The sequence below is a fragment of the Dromiciops gliroides genome, chromosome 3 (assembly GCF_019393635.1).
Source record: "Dromiciops gliroides isolate mDroGli1 chromosome 3, mDroGli1.pri, whole genome shotgun sequence".
Lineage (NCBI taxonomy): Eukaryota > Metazoa > Chordata > Mammalia > Microbiotheria > Microbiotheriidae > Dromiciops > Dromiciops gliroides.
The window spans coordinates 336661281-336682935 of NC_057863.1; the positions used below are offsets into that span (position 1 = coordinate 336661281).

At 42.3% G+C, this 21655-nt stretch overlaps 1 protein-coding gene across 10 annotated transcripts in view; it reads left to right on the forward strand.

Moving 5' to 3' along the window:
• KALRN (kalirin RhoGEF kinase) overlaps positions 1-21655 on the forward strand; it is a 991119-nt gene that overhangs the window by 268331 nt on the left and 701133 nt on the right. For all 10 annotated transcript variants that reach the window (XM_043992602.1, XM_043992601.1, XM_043992603.1 and 7 more), the window contains one exon: positions 7101-7175. In XM_043992602.1, the coding sequence (XP_043848537.1) occupies positions 7101-7175 (75 nt within the window). The remainder of the gene's footprint in view (positions 1-7100; positions 7176-21655) is intronic.

The window sequence follows — 21655 nt, forward strand, 5'->3', positions numbered from 1 at the left end:
TATTTATTCATTGGGCAAGGGCTTTGGGTGTTGGTTGCATAGATAGCTTGGGTATCAGGTTCCTTGAAAAGGGGTTACCTCCTGTTGAAAAAGAAGAGTGGGGTTAATTCTTTTGCAAGAGGAAGGATTTTTCTGTTAATTCAGATCATTGTGAAAAGCTCTGAGTTGTGATGAGGGAGAATGCTCCACTTAAAAGCAAGAGTTTGGGAATTAGGGATTCATGCTTAGAAAAGCCTAACTAGAGAACTTAACATTTACTATTGCATCTGAAAACAAGCAGCCCACAGACATTTGGTAACTGAATGCTATCTATAAACTAAGTGATGGAGATAAGAAGGAGCAAATAAGGTACTGACAGTGACTAATCCACCCTCCCCCAACTTTTGTTGTTGTTTAGTCATTTCAGTTGTGACCCTATTTGGGGTATGTTCTTGGCAAAGATCCTGGAGGGCTTTGTCATTTTCTTCTCCAGCTCATTTTGCAAATGAAGAAATAGAGGCAAACAGGGCAAAAAGTGACTTGCCCAGAGTCACACAGCTAGGAAGTGTCAGAGGCCAGATTTGAACTCATGAAGATGAATCTTCCTGACTCCAAACCCAATATATTAGAGCAGTAGGTCCTTCCTAAGATTTGTATACAAATAACTAAAATATGTGATAAAAATAACTAAAAACATGATAAATTTATAAGAGAGAGACAAATAAGACTTCATAAGTTTATGGCAAGGACTCCATGCTGGGTAGATTGTGTGGGGAGGTGTGAGTGGAATAAGAGATTGTTATCTGAGCTGAACCTTAATGGATGGGTAGGCTTTCTATAGTAGAAGAGGTTAGGGAAAAATGTTCAAGAACTAGGCAATGCAATGAGCAAAGGCTAAAGGGTAGAAACATGCCAGACCTGTATGGGGATTGAGAATTTGTCTAGTTTGGCATAAGCATAGAGTCCCTGAAGGGGAGTAATGAGAGAGATGGCTGGAAATATAGGGAAGTGCCAGATTGTGGAGGGCATTGAATGTCAGCCTAAGTAGCTTTCACTTTTTTCAGCAGGCAATGGATAAAGTTTTTGAGCAGGTGAGTGGTCTGATGAAAGCAATGCTTTTGGAAGATTGCTTTGTGTGTAAGGTAGATTGGAGGCAGAAGAGTAAAGAATTGAAAGAGGGGGGTAGCTAAGTGGTGCAGTGGATAAAGCACTGACCCTGGATTCAGGAGGACCTGAGTTCAAATCCGGCCTCAGACACTTGACACTTACTAGCTGTATGACCCTGGGCAAGTCATTTAACCCTCATTGCCCTGCAAAAAAAAAAAGAAAGAAAGAAATGAAAGAGGTAGGAATGGAGCAGGCAGGTTTCCCTGGAGAGAAGGCAGGGTGATGGGAGAATTGGGGAATGATGGATGGGATTTGAAGCATGGTTCTGGTGCTTCTGGATGAGGATAAATTAGTGTTTGGCTCTTTCTGCTGCTCCCTGGGGCAAGGAGCAGGACTTTCTCAGAGAGAGACTCATTTACTTTTCTAACAGCAAATTGGAAAGTTCTCCTGGAGGCCTGGAGGCCAGAAGGCAGGTTGGACTGTCTTCTGCACTACTTTACTGAGGGGAGTGAAAGAGAGCCAGAGAAGTGATAAAAAAGAAGGGTGTATGGGAAGGAAAAGAGATGTGTGCTGTTGTTATTGGAGTGATGCTGCATTCATTTGTGCCTCACTGACTTGTAATTAGTAATAACTTGGACAGGAGTTGTTTAACTTAAAAATATATATATGTATATATATATATATATATATTCTAAGGAAACAAAAGGCAAGAACAACATGGCAGGATATAGAGATATAGGGAGTTTTATTTTGTTTTTATATATGTAACACACACACACACACACATATATATATATATATATACACATATATATGTATATTTGTGTGTGTATATATCCGTTTTTTTTTCCCCCGCAGGGCAATGAGGGTTAAGTGACTTGCCCAGGGTCACACAGCTAGTAAGTGTCAAGTGTCTGAGGCCAGATTTGAACTCAAGTCCTCCTGAATCCAAGGCCTGTGCTTTATCTACTGCGCTGCCTAACTGCCCTCCTATATGTATTATTTTTAAAGCAGTCCGCAACATCATTTAAATACAGACCTCTTGTCTGGATTATTGCAATAGTCAACTGGTTGGTCTCCACATATCCAGTCTGATGAAACCTATGGACAGACCTCTTCTCAGAATAATATTTCTAAATGCAAAAAAATGCATAAGATCACAATGGAAATCAGCTATATTGAAATAAAATTATCAAAAAAAATTTTGAGTTCATGGGCTTCCGGATAAGAACCCCTGTTTTAAGGCTATAAACTGCAGCCTTCCTCATCTGGAAGTGCCCACTATTAATGAAGTCGCAGATCCTGTCTCTGTTCTTATCCCTCTCTCACCATGCGGAAGGTACTATACTGGGTACAAAGGATGCAAAGATGAAATGAAAAGGTCTCTGCCCTCAAAGAGCTTACATTCTCCTGAGGGAATATCACATAACAAGTAAGCAGATAGGCCTATGTGTGATGATTTGAGGAGAAGGAAGAACACTAAGAACCAAGGGGATTAGGAAAGGCTTCCTAGAAGAAATGACACCTCTTGAAGGAGGCTGGCAACATCTTGAGTAAATCCCAACCCTAGAGACTGAAGTCTATGGATGGCCTCTAATTAAACTTGACTTTTCATTGTCTGGTTTGAATTCCTTCTTGAGATCTGAACTGGATGTGTAGGAAGTCCCTTTGGGCCCTGGATCATTGTCCTCTCATGTGGCTAAATTATCATTGCAGCCCTTGGGAGGAGTAAGGAAGAAAGGAATGTGGGAGGTCTCTTAATTAAGTTTGCCCTAGGGAAGGCCTGAAGAATTAGGGTCTTGAAGAATAAGCATCTTCCTGCTGCCACCCCATTTCCCTTAGGCCCACGTAGGTAGGTAATAGAGGTTGATAATACCTGATAAGGAACAGGTGTTGGCTGGCCTGGGAAGGGGAATGCAGCTTCACATTACTCCTTCAGGGAGAATCACGTCCAGGGCTATGAGAGCATGTTGGGATTTTCCCAGAACTTAACCATTTGTAGCCAGCTGGCATCCTGTCAGAAGCCTGTAGTGGGTCAGACTTATTTCAGAGCCAAACTAGCTGGCTCTGAGACCCCTCCACAGCTGATATTCCCCTCCTCTCCGTTCCCCTCCCCAGGCTATAACTGACCTCATCTTCCATTTATTCTTGGTCCAGATCCTCCCTTTTGCTCTCTATTCCTCCCTCATGGCTCAGCTTCTTATATCCATACTTCTGCTTAGGAGCCTTCTCATTTCTCACCCCACATGGGGGCTGTCAGCAGAACAGGCAAACCCATGAACTTGGAGAAAATCGGGCCAGGAGAATTCTGGGAACCTACCTGGAATGCCCCATTTACCTAAACAGAGTTTCTCTGCTTTTCCTAACCTTACCCAAGACTTACCTCCAAGATATCTCCTGGGGTTGAATCATCATTTCCTTTCTTAGATTTGGTAGAATTGCCAATAGAGGGAGACTTCTTTTCCTTCTCTGTTTGAGGATGTTCTAGGCAATGAGGTTTCTGGGAAATGGAAAAATAGAGCATCCTTGAAAAATGTCTGAGAGTCTCTACCTACACAACTCATAGGGCTTACACATAGCAAGTACTTAGCAAGTGTTTGTTGACTCATTGACCCAGGGGAGTGGACAACCTTGGAATGCAGACATAGGCGAGTCATCATGGGTGGCTACAGACAAAAACATTGTTGGATTCATAAAAGGAAGGATTGTACGAACATCCTGGTGTGCTTGACACTCCTTGAGGGAGCATTGCCACTGGTCCTTGCCCTGAGAAAAAGGGGAAAAGCCAATGGGGATGCTTCTTCAGCATCTGCTGGCATACCTTACCCAGGTATAAGGAATATGGAAAAGGATAGAAAAAAGTACTTCTCTGGGCTCTGCCTCAGGTTGTGTACAGAAAATTGAATGAAGTTTATACCTGTTTTCTTGGCACTTTAGTTTCCCCATTTTCCAGCCTCTAGTTCCTTCCCTTCCCTTCCCGCCCAACCCCACCCTGAGTCCTGAACAAGTTGCCTTGTTTTTACTTTGCATATATTTTTGTATATACTTCTATGTGTATATAGGATTTTTCTAGTAGAATATAGGCTCCTTGAAGGCAGAAACTGTTTCCTTTTTTCTCACATCCTCCAGCATTGAGCAGAATAGAGACTGGATAAATGCTTGTTGATTTATTGACTTAAAATTCAGGTAACTTTCGACTCTACTAGGGGAACATGACACCCTAAACTTTGACATGAGTCAGCTTGGGTGATCATGGTTTATCTGATTCGAGAAGCTTGTTGGTTCTACTAACATTCCTTCTCTCAGAGTAAGGGCCTGTAGAAGACACGTTGAGAGAATGTTAGATCTTTGAGGTAGGGAGGGGCAAAGCTCCTGCCCTCAATTTTAGCAGCCTGAAATGAGGAGATACCCACATTGCTATCCCAAGTCTCTAAATAGGGGGTATCGACAGGTCAACCAGGAGAAAATGGGGGTAATTAATAGCACCTACCTCCCAGGGTTGTTATGAGGAATAGATGAGATAATAATTGTAAAGCCCTGGCCCATAGTAGGCACTATGTAAATATTAACCATTATTTTTAGGGATATGCTATTCCATTCTCGCAGCCCCAATGTGAGCAGTGAACCCCACCTTGATTCACTCCTGGGATAAGGATTATACATTTTATCTCAAATGATAGCTTGGTTTAATGGAAAGAACCCTAGATTTGGGGATCAGAAACCTAGATTTGCCCCACCCTCTGCTACCTACTTCCTTTTGGGACCTTGAAAAAATCATGTTACTTCTCTGGGTCCTCAATTTTCTCATATGTCAAAAATGAGAGGGGTTGGCTTTGATGATTTCTGAGGACTCTCTTAGCTGTAAATACCATGATCTTTGGTTTTCCCCACCCCCACTCTCCCCCTCCCCCTCCTCCCCTGAAGATTATGAGCTGGTCCCTAAGGGAGGAGGCAGGAAGTAAGGAGGTAGATGTCAGGCAGAGGCCACAAGCTCTGTGATCTTCCCGCCTCTATCCCACCGATAGCAGATAGGCTGCACTTCCAGGGCCCCATCTGTGTCATGTTTCAAAGGGAAATAATCAGTGAATACCAGGGAAGGAATCAGGAGGGGACGGGATTCCGAGGGAGCTGATCAGGACTGTAATTGTAAAAGCATGTTCATTCATGGATCTGGGGGACAACAGGCAGGCCTGGAGTTCTCTGCTTCTGATGCCATGGGTCTTCCCTTCTCACACATCCAGCACTGGGTCGGGATCCTGCTCTTTCAATCCAAAGGCTGTTGGTTTCTTCTTTCATTTCCCACTCCACTTGTGGTCCAGCATCCCTGCCTCCAGGCCCCCAACAAGAACCCGATTAGATCTCAGAAGGAACTTGCCAGCCATGAGGGTGATTGAAGACTTCACAAGAGATTATTGTGGTGGGCTGAAGAATTTCTGGGGAGGTCTTTACCAACATTGAACAACCCCTCCCCCCCCAAACCCAGTTTATTACTCATTGTGAAATAATGATCCTGGTGAAGAAGGAGGAGTAGATGATGGGATGCTTAAGGAGGAGGAACGGAGTTCAGTTCTCTGCTTTGCATCTGCCCCATTCTGGATTGGATTAGTCTATTAATGGCTCTTTGTACTTTATTTTATGAACCTAAAAACTGTCAACTGTCAGTTGTAGTACCCTATATAGAAACGGGAGATGGAAATGCTTGCAAATGTGGGGTCAGAAGGTTATCTGATTACAATGATCATCAGGGCTGGACTCCCTCAGAGATAAAGTGTGGTGTGGTGTGTGTTTGTGTTTGTGTTTGTGTGTGTGTGTGTGTGTGTGTGAGAGAGAGAGAGAGAGAGAGAGAGACAGAGAGAGACAGAGACAGAGACAGAGAGAGAGAGAGACAGAGAGACAGAGAGAGAGAGAGAAAGAGAAAGAGAGACAGAGACAGAGAAAGAGAGACAGAGACAAAGAGAGAGACAGAGATGGAGACAGAAACAGAAAGACAGACAAAGATAGAGTAAGAGAGTAAGATAGAGACAGAGACACACACAGAGAGAAACAGACATACAGATTAAAGACTGAGAGAATTGGAGAGGAAAAGAAAGTGAATATGTGTGAGACTGACACTATTTTTATCTTTTAGGAATAGAAGGAGAACAGCAGTGATTTGAGCCCTTGTAAACTCTTAGCTTTGGCTTGACATTATTTCAGTCCTTTATTCAGGCCCTTATCTTTTCTTGCTTGTATTATTACAATAAACTCCTAATTAGTCTCCTTGCCTATTAAAATCCATGCTCCAGGCAGCTGCCAAAATAATCCTGGGATACATAAGTCTAAGTGGGTTACTCTCCTGTTTAAGAACCTGCTGTGGCTCCCTACTTCCTCTAGCTTAAAATGCAAAGGCCTTGGCTTGGCATTTAAAGCTCTTCACTCTTTGACTTCAGTCTACATTTCTAGTCTTATTGTATATTACTTTGATTCATGGACTCTACCTTCTGACCCAAGTGGTCTGCTTCCTGTTTTCAGAAGTTGGAACTTTGTCTCATGTCTCAGGCCCCTGTACCTTTTCATAGACAGTCCTCCATGTTTGAAAGGCCTCCTCCACCCTCCTGCCTCTTAAAATTCCTAGCTTTCTTTCAAGACTCAGCTGTCAGGTCCATGGGAAGCCTTCCTTGCCTCTGGCTGTTGTCAGTCCCCCCCACCCCCCCCCACCCCCTGCTTTGCCTGAAATGATCATATATGTGTTTATGTATCTGCTGTCTCTATGGGGGAGAAAGTAAACTTCCTGAGGGGAGGGACTCTTTTCCCTTTGTCTTTGAATCCTTAGGCCTAGCACCATGCCTTGCACCTGACAGACACTTAATAAATGCTTGTTGGATTGGACTCTGATCTGTCAGGGAGCGAGGAGACATGCCTTTCTCTTCCTCAACAGGATCAGTTGGGGATGGGGGTGAGGGGGGACCATGGTTAGGGCTGAAGTGGTTCCCTTCTCTACTTGATCCTGACTCACTGACTTCCATGTTCTACAGGTTCTTTTCGAAATGATGGTTTGAAAGCTGCTGATGTCCTCCCTATCCTAAAGGAAAAAGTGGCCTTTGTGTCAGGTGAGTGTTGACGGCTCCTTCCGTTAAAGCAGAATGAGATCCAAGTGGCAGAATAGGAGCCGTTCATTAACCTCTTTTTTTTTTTTTTTTTTGGTGAGGCAATTGGGGTTAAGTGACTTGCCCAGGGTCACACAGCTATTAAATGTTAAGTGTCTGAGGCCGGATTTGAAATCAGGTCCTCCTGACTCCAGGACTGGTGCTCTATCCACTGCGCCACCTAGCTGCCCCTCATTAACCTCTCAAAGGCAGACATGGAGAAATCCGACCTGGGCTTGGGAATTCTCTATTGCCCTGTTCTTTGGGGAATTGATTCTTTAGCCCCACATCCATCCCTAGCTCTCCCTTTAAAGGCCCCTAAACCACTACCACCACTCTTTCTTGAACAGAATTCAAAATCCTTCCCCAAAGGGAAGGAGGTCACTGAAAATGTTCCTCTGTTTCGTCCCTCTAGAGACTAAGCCACATGGACAAATTACCTGGGATTATTAAGGATGAGTGCCCAGAGGACATATTCCCTTCTCCTTTTCTTGCACCTCTCCTCCCCATCCTAGACAGAAACATATAAACACATTTTTGTTGTTAATTTTAAATTTATATTAAGAATCTTTTGTTTTTATACTGCCTACATTTTAATATATCTCTCCCCTGTCCCTTATCCAGTGAGCCATCTCTTGTTACAAGGAGGGAGGAAAGGAAGGAAGGAAGGAGAGAAAGAAGGAAGGAAGAGAAGGAAAGAGGGAGGGAGGGAAGGAAGGAAGCAAGGAAGGGAGGGAAAGAGGGAGGAAGGGAGAGAGGGAGGGAAGGAAGAAAGCAATTCAGTAGTACCAACTAACACATCAGTGAAGTCTGACTGTCTATGTGATTTTCCACACCGATAATATCTGTATATTAGAAGGAAAGCAGCTATGTTTTTTCTTTTCTTATTAAGGGAAAAGTTTGATCATTAAAAAGTCTTCAGTTTCATTTTGTTGTTGTTGTTCTTTCCATTTATGTTACTCTACATGGTCACTGTGTATATTGTTTTCCTGGGTCTACTTGTTTCATTGTTTATCCGTTCAGGTAAGTTTTCCTGTGACTCTGAATTCTTCATATTCATCAGTTCTGATGGTGCAGTAATATATTCTCAGACCACAATCCCTTAGCCATGTCATAATCAGTGGTTTTTATTTCCACTTGTTTGCTACCACAAAAAAGTTAACATTTGGAGTATATCCAACCTTTATTTCTGACTTTTACTCCCCTGAGATATATACCTAGCATTGGGATCTTTCTGTGAAAGGTTATGGACATCTTAGTCACTTTCTTAGCAAAATGTGTTTGCATTGATGAAGACACGTCCTAAGTATATCCCATGGGAAGCATCCTGTGTGATCTGCTTTTTTTTAGATGGGTGAGATTTTCCAAGGGTAATTGAGAAATGGAGCTACATTTAGATACCACATATTCATTACACCTAGGTCCCAATTCTTAGTGATAAAGAATCCTGTAGAGGATTTGAATTTGCATTATTGGAATTTACACAGACTATTTCCATTGGGCTGGGACCAGTTACCGCATTTTATATAACGTTGACTAGTGAGAATCCAAATATTTATGACCACAGGATTAATTATTCACACTAATTAGGACCTAGCTGAAAACTTTGCAGTTAGTCGAGAGGATGGCATAAGTCTGGAAGGAGGGAGACTAAATTCTTTCTGTGGAGGTCTTTTAAAACAAGAGGTGCCCCCCTCCCAGCTCCCAATCTGTCAAGCACAGCAGATCTCAGCTCAGTCGAAGATGACCCCTGAAGAGCCTTTCCAGCTGGAAGAGTCTGTTCATTCAGTCTAACCCACCCCAAAGGCTAAATCTGGGTTCAGATCTCCAGTGGCTCTGAGCGGGAGGAGATGAGTGATTTTCCTGAATGATCTCCTTACCCCCTTCCTGACCTTCAGTTTTCTCCTTATAGTGACTTCCAAACAAATCCCCTATCATTTCTCCTTATCCCTCATCTCCTGCACTGGGAGATTTGTCTTCCTAATAAGCGAGCAGTCCTCAGCTGGGCATTGGCTCCAATCCCACCCCCTTCTCCCCTCAATGATACCTTTATTCACTGAAGTTATATTGATTTCTTGACAAAGATTTGTAATATAACTTTGAGAAGAATAGAGAGCAAGGTGGTGTGGTACAGTGTAAAACCTACCTGACTTGGAAATTTCAGAGTCCTGGTTCTAACACTTAGTACCTGTGTGTCCTTGAACAAATTACTGAACTTCTCTGGGCCTCAGTTTCTTCATCTGTAAAATAAAGGTATTGAACTAGGAAGACTCTAGGATCCCTTCCAGCTCTGGATATATGACCCTATGATTGGACTATAACACTCCAGACTTATCTTTGCTAGCATGGGTTGGTGGGAGGAAGACAGATGGTGAGGACAGAGGGTGAATGTGGCAGAAAGAATAAACACCCATCAATTACTGTTTTCCCACCTGGTTTAAGGTGTCAGAAACAAATAAGACCAATAATTCAGAACATAAGAATGAGATAAGAGCAGAAGACGGACATAGAAGAAGAGTGGTTGGGAAACAGGTACACCCCCCCCACACACACACATACACACACACACACACACACACACACACACACACACACACACACAGAGGAAACAAGGAGTGATTTGTCCTGAACACATGGAAAGGCAGCTTTTGCTCTGAAGGATAATGGAATTAGGAGACCTGGATCCAACACGTGGCTCTGCCACTTCCTAGACAAAGGATCTCTGGCAAATCACTCAGCCTCTCTGAGACTCATCTGAAAAGTGGGGATACTTACACTAACAACCTCAAAAAGTCTGCTATTTCCTCATCAACACAAAAAGGGGCATATTTTCACTCTCAGGCCTTCAGGTGCATATTCTATCACCTTTTTATTTATTTATTTACTTTTAGTGGGGCAATGAGGGTTAAGTGACTTGCCCAGGGTCACACAGCTATTTAGTGTCAAGTGTCTGAGGCCAGATTTGAACTCAAGTACTCCTGAATCCAGGGCTGGTGCTTTATCCACTGCGCCACCTAGCTGCTCCTTCCATCACCTTTTTGTTTGTTTGTTTGTTTGTTTTTTTGGTTTTTTTTAGTGAGGCAATTGGGGTTAAGTGACTTGCCCAGGGTCACACAGCTAGTAAGTGTTAAGTGTCTGAGGCTGGATTTGAACTCAGGTACTCCTGACTCCAGAGCCAGTGCTCTATCCACTGCGCCATCTAGCTGCCCCTCCATCACCTTTTAAAATAGTCCTTTGGCCAGCCTTTCTTGTTGAGATTTCCTCTGTTTTAGCTCAGCCATCCTCCTTGCATAGTCACTCACTTCCCACACCTGCACCTGTGATTCTGTAATTTCTCATACCTGTAATGCTCTGCCTCTTCCTCTGCACATCCACACACTTCCCAGTTGGTGTGGCAGCATGTTCTTGCCCAGAAAATGATTCTAATATCAACACACATAAGCATGATTCAATAGAGGATGTGAAAGGAACAAAGAAGAAAACCAGACAAATCAAGATAGGAAATTTGCAAGAGGGAAAGAACACTTAGAGCAAGGAGGGGAGGGGCAAAATCTGGGAAGACTTCCTGAAGGAAGAATTTAGAATTTGTCAAAGAAAGTAACCAAAATGTCCATACTTTTTGGCCTAGGGGCCCCACTGCTAATCAGATACCCAAAGGGAGTCAAATTAAAGAGGTGCTACATACGTCAAAATATTTGCAGTTGTGCTTTTGGGAATCGCAAAGGATTTAGAATAAAAGAGATAATCATCCACTGAGGACTGATGGCTTCACAAATTCTGGTGCATAAATGTAAGGAAGTATTATTTTGTTGTAGAGATTAAGAATATGAAGAAGGTAAGGAAGCATAGGATGACATACATAGATTAATACACACTGACTACTCTGATGCAATGGAAAGAATCACAACAAAAGTCAAAACTGAATGCTATATAATTATCATCACAAAGCTTGTCTTAGAGTCATAGATAAGGACATCTAGTAGAATCTCTCAGTTTACAAATTAGGAAACTGAGGCCCAAGAAAAGGAAGTGACTTGCCCAAGGTCCTTCAGAGCCAGGATGCAAACTTAGGACCGTGGCTCAAAATGCAGCACACTTTTCACTGTGCCATGCTGCCTTCAAAGAAGAGATGAGAAAATGCACCTCCCTTTCTTCTCAGCAGGAGTCGGGGACTATGGGAATGGAACTCTGCATTTATTGTCAGTTTCAGCTGATACTGACGGGTTTTGATGAACTTTTTTTTCTTTCTTTTTGTATATTTTGAAATAAGGAGTATCTTGATGGGTAAGGAAAGGGAGAGGGATGCATTTGGAAATAAAGCGACATAAAAATGAGATGTCATAAGAAAGTTTTTAAAGGATATGAGAGAAACTTCTGTGTGCGGGATTTGGATTTATGAATACAACTGGAGAATTAAACAAGTTGCTCTGTTTATACAGATTTTTTTAAATGCTGATTTTAAAATGCTTATTATGTTTTTAAAACATTCTTTAAATACTGATTCTTCACTTTTACTGATTAGTAAGTAAATATCTATCTCAGGACCAAAACAGAGGCCCAGACTACTAAAAGAGCACGTTTGATTTCTATGAAATAGCCAGAGAATATAGACTCTTTAGAAATGAAAGAGCTATCAATCTACCAAAGATAGGTTAAATGCCCTGCTGCCTAGACTGAATGACCTTGGGGAATCCATTACAGTCTTATGGATGTATGATTTAATGATAAGATAACACATTGATGTCAGTGGCCTCCTCCCAACCCTTGTGAACTTCCCTAGCCAAGCACTACCAGGAGAGAAGAGATATGTGGAGACAGTGCTTGCAGGTGAATGGACCAGGTCTCAACATTTTCATCTGTAGAATCTGCATAATAATACTTGTATTACTTACCTCAGTGGATTGTTTTGAGAGTGATCAAGTTTGTAAAGTGCTTTGTAGACCTTAAAACACCACATAGACATGTAGTTCTGTATTGCTACTGCTAGTGGTATTGTTGTTACTACTAAAATCAGAAAATCATTAGTAGCATAGACTTATAGCCAGATGGGACATTAAAAGTTAAAGTCCAGAGACCTCAGGGAGGAAACAGACCCAGAGAGGTTGCCTTCTATAATGCAACACAGTAGAAGAACCAGAATTCAAACCCACATCCTTGGAATCCAAATCCAGTCTTCCCATCTCAACTACCCCACCTCCTTCCACCTCCAGGAAGGACCCCAATCCAACCTACTTAAGAAAGATTCAGAGCTTTCCTGATCTCAAAGGCAACAAACATTCATTAAGAGCCAGACACTGTGCTGAGTGCAAAGCCAAAGACAGCCTCTGCCCTCAAGGAGTTTACAGTCTAATGGTAGTACCAATGCACAAAAGGGAGCTGAAAGGGGGCAGCTAGGTGGCGCAGTGGATAAAGTACCGGCCCTGGATTCAGGAGGACCTGAATTCAAAACTGGCCTCTGACACTTGACACTTACTAGCTGTGTGACCCTGGGCAAGTCACTTAACCCTCATTGCCCTGCAAAAAGAAAAAAAGGGAGCTGAAAAGCAGGGGGGAATGGAGGAGGTACCTGCCTGGGGACCTGGTGTTGAAGTCCAGAAAGTCTGAACAGAGGGAGAAGATCCAAGGTTGACCAGCCTGGATCCCTCTGAAAATAGAGGCCCAGGAGGAACTCATCACTGGGAGAAGAGGGTGGGTATAATGGACAGATGTTCCAGGTGAGCAGAGCAGATGGCAATTTAAGGGTGACCAGAAGAATTTCTAAAGCTTCCCTTGATCATATATTCAAAGTTATAAAAAATATAGATGCTATAATGTGATGAGTATTCTGGGGTGAGGCAGTGTGGTACACAGATTATTAAATAATTTCAAAAGTCTGAGGTCAGCTAGCTGGTACAGTGGATAGAGAACTGGGCCTGGAGTCAGGAAGACTCATCTTCCTGAGTTCAAATCTGGCCTCAGACACTTATTAGCTGTGTGACACTGGGTAAGTCACTTAACCCTGTTTGCCTGTTTTCCTCATTTGTAAAATGAGCTGGAGAAGGAAATGGCAAACCACTCCAGTATCTTTGCCAAGAAAATCCCAAATGAGGTCATGAAGAGTCAGAAACACCTGAAAAGCAACAAAAAAAAGTTAGAGAACCTGGATTTTGATCCTAACTCTTGTCATTTAGCACTTGTGTGACTATAGAGACTTTACCTCAATTAACCTAAATTTCTTCATCTGTCAAAAAAGGGGTTTTGATGAGGTGACCTTTAAGGTCCCTTCTAGCCCTAAATCTATCTTCCACTGCCCCAGCCTCCCCAACTCAACCCCAAAGCATTGGTGGGCAAACTTGTTCTTGGAAGAACCGAGTCACCCATTCAGTACAACTCATTTGAAATCCCCAGAGCACTTGAAAAGTTCCAGGATGGTTCTTTCATGACATAAGTCACCTGTGACCTGCCTCAGGAGGCCATGAAAGAGTTAGCAAACCAAGCATTGAGCCTTCATTATGAATTATAACATCATCTCTCTTCCTACTCAGAAATACTAAAGATTTCCCATCCGCCACACCCAGTCCTGTTCTCCAGTCTTCCCCTTTCCAGTCAGTCTGAGGTTAGACTGACTATGTAAGCATGGGAATAGTTGTGTCTGTTTTTAACTCCTCTTCCCTTCTTCCCAGAAAGTTCCTGAGGCATTCTAGTCACCTACCCACACAGTCTCCCAGAATTTTGACCCAAACATCTGTGCAATGCATTCTGGGACTGCTGCACCTCACAAGCCTGGGTTACAATTTTAAGGGAAGCAGAAGCAAAATACCAATCATGAAAACCATAGGATTTTAGCTAGGTGGCTCAGGGGTTAGAGAGCGAGTCTTAAAGTTGGGAAGATGGAGTTCAAATTCTGCCTCAGACAGTTAGCAGCTATGCGATCCTGGGCAAGTCTACTCATTTCTCTCAGCCTCCGTGGACTCGACTGTAAAATAAGGCAGATGGATTAAATGCACCCTAAGGTCTCTTCCAGGTTGAAATCTATTATCCAATGATTTTATAGGGCTAGAAGTGACCTCAAGGGACCTTCTAGTCCAAAATAAAGCAGACAAAACCCTCAGTTTTTACTTGCTGAGTCACCCACGTGTTTTTGGACAGCCACAATAATTGTGTTTGCTTTCTGCTCGGTGAAAACTAATAAACTCTGAACAGCCTTTAAGGGAACAAAAAACTGCTCAGTGGGCTGAGAAGCTTTTTGGAAGTGACTAAATTAATCTAATGACATAGATTGAGGGGCACACGAGGATTATTATTATCTCCACTTTACAGGTGGGGAAGCAGGCGTAGAAAGGGAGCAAGCTGTGCTTGCAGAAATCTGCACGGGCCGTGTGGGTGGCTCTTGCTGTTTTCACATTGTAGATACTCAGTGCCCACCCAGGAACCTGAAAGGGTTAATGCCCTTGCCCCAGTGTCTGGGCTGCTGCCCCCAGGCAATGTTCTCTGGCTCAGAAAAGCTGGGGGAGGAGGGTGGGACTTTAGCCTCCTTGGAGTCTGCAGAATGCTGAGCATACTTATAACCTTCTAGAAACAAGTGTGACAGGTCCCTAGACCTCCATGGCAGGAGATCTTTCCTGTTGCACAGAAGGACCTTGGTTCCATGGCTAGAGTAAGCTAGCTTTCCTAGGGCTCAGGTTTGACTCCCTGTGGCTGAACAGTTATAGTCTGTGGGGGCTAAGGAACACCCGCACCTGGGGCCATGCAGAGGATTCTGGGAAACCCAAGAAGCTTCCTGGGGTAGAAGGTGGGATTTGAAGCCAGCGGGTGGAAGTGAGGAGTGAGCGCATTCCAGGCAAGAAGATGGCTTATTTAAAAGGTGCGGATTCAGAGAACATCATGTCCTGTGTGAGGAAAATAAAGAAGACTGGTGTTGCTATAGAGTATAAGAAAAAAAAAAACCAAGAGCTAGTATTCATACACCACTTTAAAGCTTACAAATATGTATTATCTCACTTCATCCTGACAACAACCTGGTGAGGAAGGTGTGTTCTCATTTTATTAATTGTTATTAAAATATGAATTATTCTCATTGTACAGATGAAGAATCTGAAGAGGAGGGAGGTTAAGTGACTTGCCCAGGGTCCTATAGATAATAAGTGTCTGAGGCAGGATTTGGATTCAGGTCTAGCTGACTCCGAGCCCAACGCTGTCCATTAAATCGCCTGGAAGACTAGAAAGGTACTTAACCTCTCTTGAGACTCAGTTTCCTCACTAGTAAAGTGATTGGGTTGACCTAAATGATGGCTGGGGCCCTAGGTGGCACAATGGATAGAGTGCCAGGCCCAGAATCAGAAAGACCTTAATTCAAATCCAGTGTCAGGGTAAGTCACTTCACATCTGTTTGCCTCAGTCTCCTTATCTGCAAAATGGGGATAATAACGACGATCAAATGAAATAATAATTGTAAAGCCCTTAGCACAGATCTTGGGACATAGTGAGTGCTATAGAAATATTATTGTTATTATTATTACTATTATCATTAAATCTGTGATCCAAATTTCCTATCAATGTTAACTTGAACAAGTAGATTAATGTCTCTGGGCTTTAGTTTCCTAAAGGGTTGGACCAGACTAAATCTAAGGTCTCTTCTAGCTCTGAATTTATGATTAGATGATAAGGTTAGAGGATACCGGTGAGGGAGTGGTCTTCCGGTTCTTCTGAGTACACCTTTCATTTGACTGTATTCTTTCTGAATAGCTGAAAACCCTCATTGCTAGCTCTCTCTTTGCTGTGTTTCCCCCTCTCCCTTTAGGGGCAGGGTGGACCAGAATCAGGGGCCAGTTTGGGAGCAGAATCACTCCTGCCCTCCCACCCCCTCCCCCCCACACAGTTATTCACAAGTATTCTTTGACATGCAAGAATTATTTGGACAGTAGTTAGGCCTATGGATAGATCCAGGATTTATCATTCATATGCCCTAGGCAAATTTGAAAATTTCAATCCCTGTGTTACTGTCCACTGGAGACTTTAAGACTTCACTGCAACAGGAAATTAATACCTCTGGGCTATGGAAATGGAATTTACCAGTATCAAAATCATGTATATTTATGAAAAGTCATGTTCAAAGGTGTCTCTCTTGCTCCTCCAGTGTATCACACCCATGGCAATTGCCTACTTTGCCTGTCATTAATCCCTTTGCACTTTACTACTGAGTTACATGCTGGATGCTGGTGATGGAAAACTAAGTCATGGCTCCTGCCCCAAGGAGCTCAATGTCTAGCAGGGAGATGCAAACACTAGTAAAACCAGTACATGAATAACTACAGTACAAAAGAGAATACAAGTCAAGTCAAGTAAACCAGCATTTGTTAAGCGCCTGTTATGCTCCAAGTACTGTGCACCAAGAATACAAAGAAAGGCAAAAGACAGTTCCTGGGGCAGCTAGATGGCGCAGTGGATAGAGCACCAGCCTTGGAGTCAGGAGTACCTGAGTTCATATCCGACCTCAGACACTTAACACTTACTAGCTGTGTGACCCTGGGCAAGTCACTTAACCCCAATTGCCTCACTTAAAAAAAAAAAAAAGGACAGTTCCTGCCCTCAAGGAGATTACAGTCTAATAGGAAAGATAACTTGGAAACAACTATATCCAAACAAGGTAAATGTAGGATAAACTATAGATAATTAACTGAGGGGAAGGCACTTGCATTAAAAGGGGATGGAAAGACTCTTTGAAGGAAATGAGATTTTCGGTGGGACCTGAAGGAATTTAAAGAGTCTGGGAGATGGAAATGAGGAGGTAGAGCATTCTGGGCATTAGAGACAAACATGTGAAATTGCAAAGAGTCAGGAGATGGAGTGTTTGGTGTGAAGGACAGCCAGGATGCCAGTTGTCATTGGGTTGCCCAGTATAAGGTGGTAGAGAAGAAGAGAAATGTGAGAAGACTGGAAGGGCCAAAAGGGAAAGTTACAAATTAAGTATAATGATTCATCAGAACATCTGGAAAGGCTTCATGAAAGAGACAGTGTTTGAGATGGCCCTCAAAAGATGGGTCAGATTAAATAGCAATCGATAGCAAAGGAAGAATATTCCGGGCAAGTGATGAAACCTTGTTGTTGCTGTTCAGTCGTGTTTGACTCCACGTGCTCCCCTCCCCTCCAACCCCCATCATGGACTTTGTCCATGGGGTTTTCTTGGCAAAGATACTGGAGTCGTTTGCCGTTTCCTTCTCCAGTATGTCTCCACTTTTCAGATGAGGAACTGAGGCAAAGAAGAGTTAAGTGACTTGCTCAAAGTCACACAACTAGTAAATGTCTGAGGCTGGATTTGAACTCAGTTCTTCCTAACTCTGGGCCTGGTGCCCCATCCACTTCAACACCTAGCAAAAGCTAAAAAAAAAAGGAAAAAGCAAATCACTAGTTTCACAATGGAAAATTCATGTATTACAGATGATCCAAATGATAAAAGGAGACAAGGTTGGGAAGGTGGGTTGGAGTCATATTAGCAGAACTTCCAGATAGATATTAGACTTCTTGAGTCTGTGTATGCTCCTATTGTCTATTTCCTTTTTTTTTTGCGGGGCAATGGGGGTTAAGTGACTTGCTCAGAGTCACACAGCTAGTAAGTGTCAAGGGTCTGAGGCCAGATCTGAACTCAGGTACTCCTGAATCCAAGGCCTGTGCTTTATCCACTGTGCCACCTAGCTGCCCCTATTGTCTATTTCTAGAGAAGAGGAGCTGAAGCTGTTGAACTTCAATGTCACAGCATCTACATATTATCAGACTGAAGGAGGCAACTTGGCATAGTGGAGAGAGAGTTTGACTGGAAGTCAGGAAGACCTCAGTTCAAATCCCATCTCTGATATTTATTATTGGCTCTATGACCATGGACAAATCATTTAATTTCTCTGAGCCCAGGGCTACTATAAATTATTGATGCATTATGACCTCTGTCAGTGGGGAAAGTCCCTGTGCTGAAGGGAATTAACGATCTTTGATATATTTGGTGGGGGGGAGGGGCAGGGCAATGAGGGTTAAGTGACTTGCCCAAGGTCACACAGCTAGTAAGTGTTGAGTATCTGACACCCAATTTGAACTCAGGTCCTCTTGAATTCAAGGCTGGTGCATTATCCGCTGCACCACCTAGCTGCCCCTGATGTGTTTTTATATGATGGAATCATGTTATCATCAGACACATAAAAACTATCTTTTATAAAGATAACTTTATATCAGAACTTTTCTTTGCTAAAGAAAATGTTATCTCCAGCAGTATTATGTAGTGAATGAACACCAGATTTTGGATTCAGGAGACCCTGGTTCACATCCTGACTGATACTTATTATACTTATTATGTGCGTTTGGGCTAGTCACTTCACTGTTCTCAGTCTTATTTTCCTCATCTATAAAATGGGGTTTGGAGTAATCCTACTATATAATGATACTACTGACCCACTTCAGAAAGACGTGGGCTTTCAGTTGTTTTTTCCAGCATTGGAAGTGGGTTAACTAAGATTCCTCATCCACTTCCCTCCTTGACCGTGGATGCATATTTGTGAGAGGTCCCACTGACAGTGGAGGTGTAGTCTATGGCTATAGGACAGACTTTCCCTCTCTATGTCCATAAGTGCCCAGGGAGGGGGTAGAATTCAAAACCCTGGGCTCATTAGCACAGCTTTCTAACCTGCTGAGCTAATTGTCCCTGTCCCTGGATCACAATAGATGATTAACACTTGGAGCATCCCCATTTCTGATTAAGATTCAGAGACTCCTCCATGAGGAGTGACAGGTGGGACCTTAGGCAGGGAAGACAAATGGGGATTCTTCATCTGGTGAGAAAGATTGAGCTTCTCTTCCTTGGACATCTGTGGCTCCAAATCTCTTAGCACTCTTTTCATCTGCCAGCTAGTCGCTCTATGAAGGTTTCTTATACTGGCCGTTGGTCAAACACCTCAGAAGCAGCCAAAAGGAATGGAATTGGGGATGAAATGTCCAGTTACTCAGCTTTATAGAAGGGCAGAGTGGGCAGGGATGTTAGAGAACACCTAATCTGATCCACTTATTTTGCAGATGAAGAAACAGAGGTTCAGAGGGGAGAATCCTATAATCCAGAGTTAATGGAACTAGTTAGTAGCTAGGACATAGGTGCCCCCTTTCCCAGCATAGATATTATACCATAGCTCTCTATGGGCTCAGTGCAGTCCCTTGATTTTTCCCCTCAAAAGAATATGGTGGTGTTCTCTTTTTCTATTTTTATACCATCCCCACCAAGATCTTCCAACCCCTGGATTTAGTATCAGAAGGGATTTTTGAGGCTATCTAGTTTAATCAACTCACTTTATAGTTAGGGGAACTGAGGCTACCAAGAGATTAAATGACTTGCCCAAGGTCACACAGGTGGTTAGGTATCAAATGTGGGATTTGAACTCAGATCCTTATGATATTGTCTCCCATATATACTACTCAATGAAAGTCAAATCCCACTTTTGTTTTTATTTTATTTTTCTTCTTCTTTTTTTTTTAAGTGAGGCAATTGGAGTTAAGTGACTTGCCCAGGGTCACACAGCTAGTAAGTGTTAAGCGTCTGAGGCCGGATTTGAACTCGGATACTCCTGACTCCAGGGCTGCTGCTTGATTTTTTTCTCTTAAAATTACTATTTGTTATAATGCATAGCTCTCTGGGAGGGGGAACTGGAAGGATACTGGGGATAACTATGATGATATAAGACAGATGAGGTCAATAAAATATTTTTTTAAAAAAGAATATGAGTAATGCAAATTAAAACAACTTTGAGGTATCACCTCATACCTATCAGATTGGCTAATATGACAGAAAAGGAAAATGATAAATGTTGGAAGGGACATAGAAAAATTGGGACACTGATACACTGTTGGTTGAGTTGTGAACTGATCCAACCATTCTGGAAAGCAATTTGGAACCATGCCAAATAGACTAGACCCTTTGACCCAGCGCTTACTACTATTAAGTCTGTATCCCAAAGAGATCAAAGGAAAAGCACTATATGTACAAAAATATTTATAGCAGCTCTTTTGAGGTGTCATGGAATTGGAAATCGATGGGTTGGTCATCAATTGGGGAATGGCTGAACAAGCTGTGATATATCATTGTGATGGAATACTATTGGGCTATAAGATATGATAAGCAAGATCCTTTCAGAAAAACCAGGAAAGACTTACATGAACTGATACAAAGTGAAATGAGTAGAGTGAGGAAAACTCTATACATAGTAATCACAACATTGTATGATGATCAACTATGAATGACAACTATTTTCAACAATACAGTGATCTAAGATAATTCCAAAGGACTTATGATGAAAAATGCTATCCACCTCCAGAGAAAGAACTAATAGAGTTTGAATGCAGTTTGAAGCATATTTAAAAACAAAACAAAACAAAACCTTTATTTTTCTTGGGGTTTTTTTGGTCTTTATTTTTTTTACAATATGACTATTATGAAAATGTTTTATATGGCTATACATGTATAATCTATATCAAATTACCTTCTCAAGGAGTGGGGAGGGAAGGGAGAGAGAAAGAACCCAATATTTTAAAAAACAAATGATGGGGCAGCTAGGTGGCACAGTGGATAGAGCACTGGCCCTGGAGTCAGGAAGACCTGAGTTCAAATGTGGTCTCAGTCACTTGACACTTACTAGCTGTGTGACCCTGGGCAAGTCACTGAACTCCAGTTGCCTCAACAAATAACAACAACAACAACAAAAACCCCAAATCATAAAAATTACTTTTATATCTAATTGGAAAAATAAAATACTTTTAAAAAGGAAAAAAGGAATACAAGTTACGCAGGAGTTGATGCTCTCATTGGTGTGGAAGCTCAAGATCCCTGAATCTTGCATGATTGAGATAATAGGGTTAGATAATGAAAAAATGCAATCATTACTTTTATGTAGAACATTACAATTCCCAATGTGCTTTCATACACGTTTCCTATTTGATCTGACAATTTTGCAAAGTTGGAGGAACAAGTATTATTGTCCCCATTTAAGAGGTGAGGAAACAGGCTGAAAGTGCTTAAATTTCTGGTCTGAGTTAGTACGTAACAGAAGTGGGTCTAGAATACAATTCTACTACTGACTTCCTGTCATGTTCTTTCTATGTTATGTTGCCTCCCTATCTGCTGACTAAGCCAGCATTGATCACAAAGGTCTGGCTAATGGTTAATGTTGGACACACTGAGATTTTAAAATGAGGAACCTTAGAGATCAGTCATTTTTAGCACTTAAAGCCAGTGGGCAGCTGCCTTCTCAGCGCAGTTAAGAAATGAGTCTGTAATACTGCTTAGAGGGAGGGCTCGTTTGATGATGTGATGGAATAGACCAGGTATGGCCAGGACCAGAGGTCAAGGCAGACCCTGAAGCTCACAACAATTCAATGGGAGGATCTTAAGAGAACTTTACAAACAAAAATGTTGGATTTTAAAAATGCTTTTGTTTGTA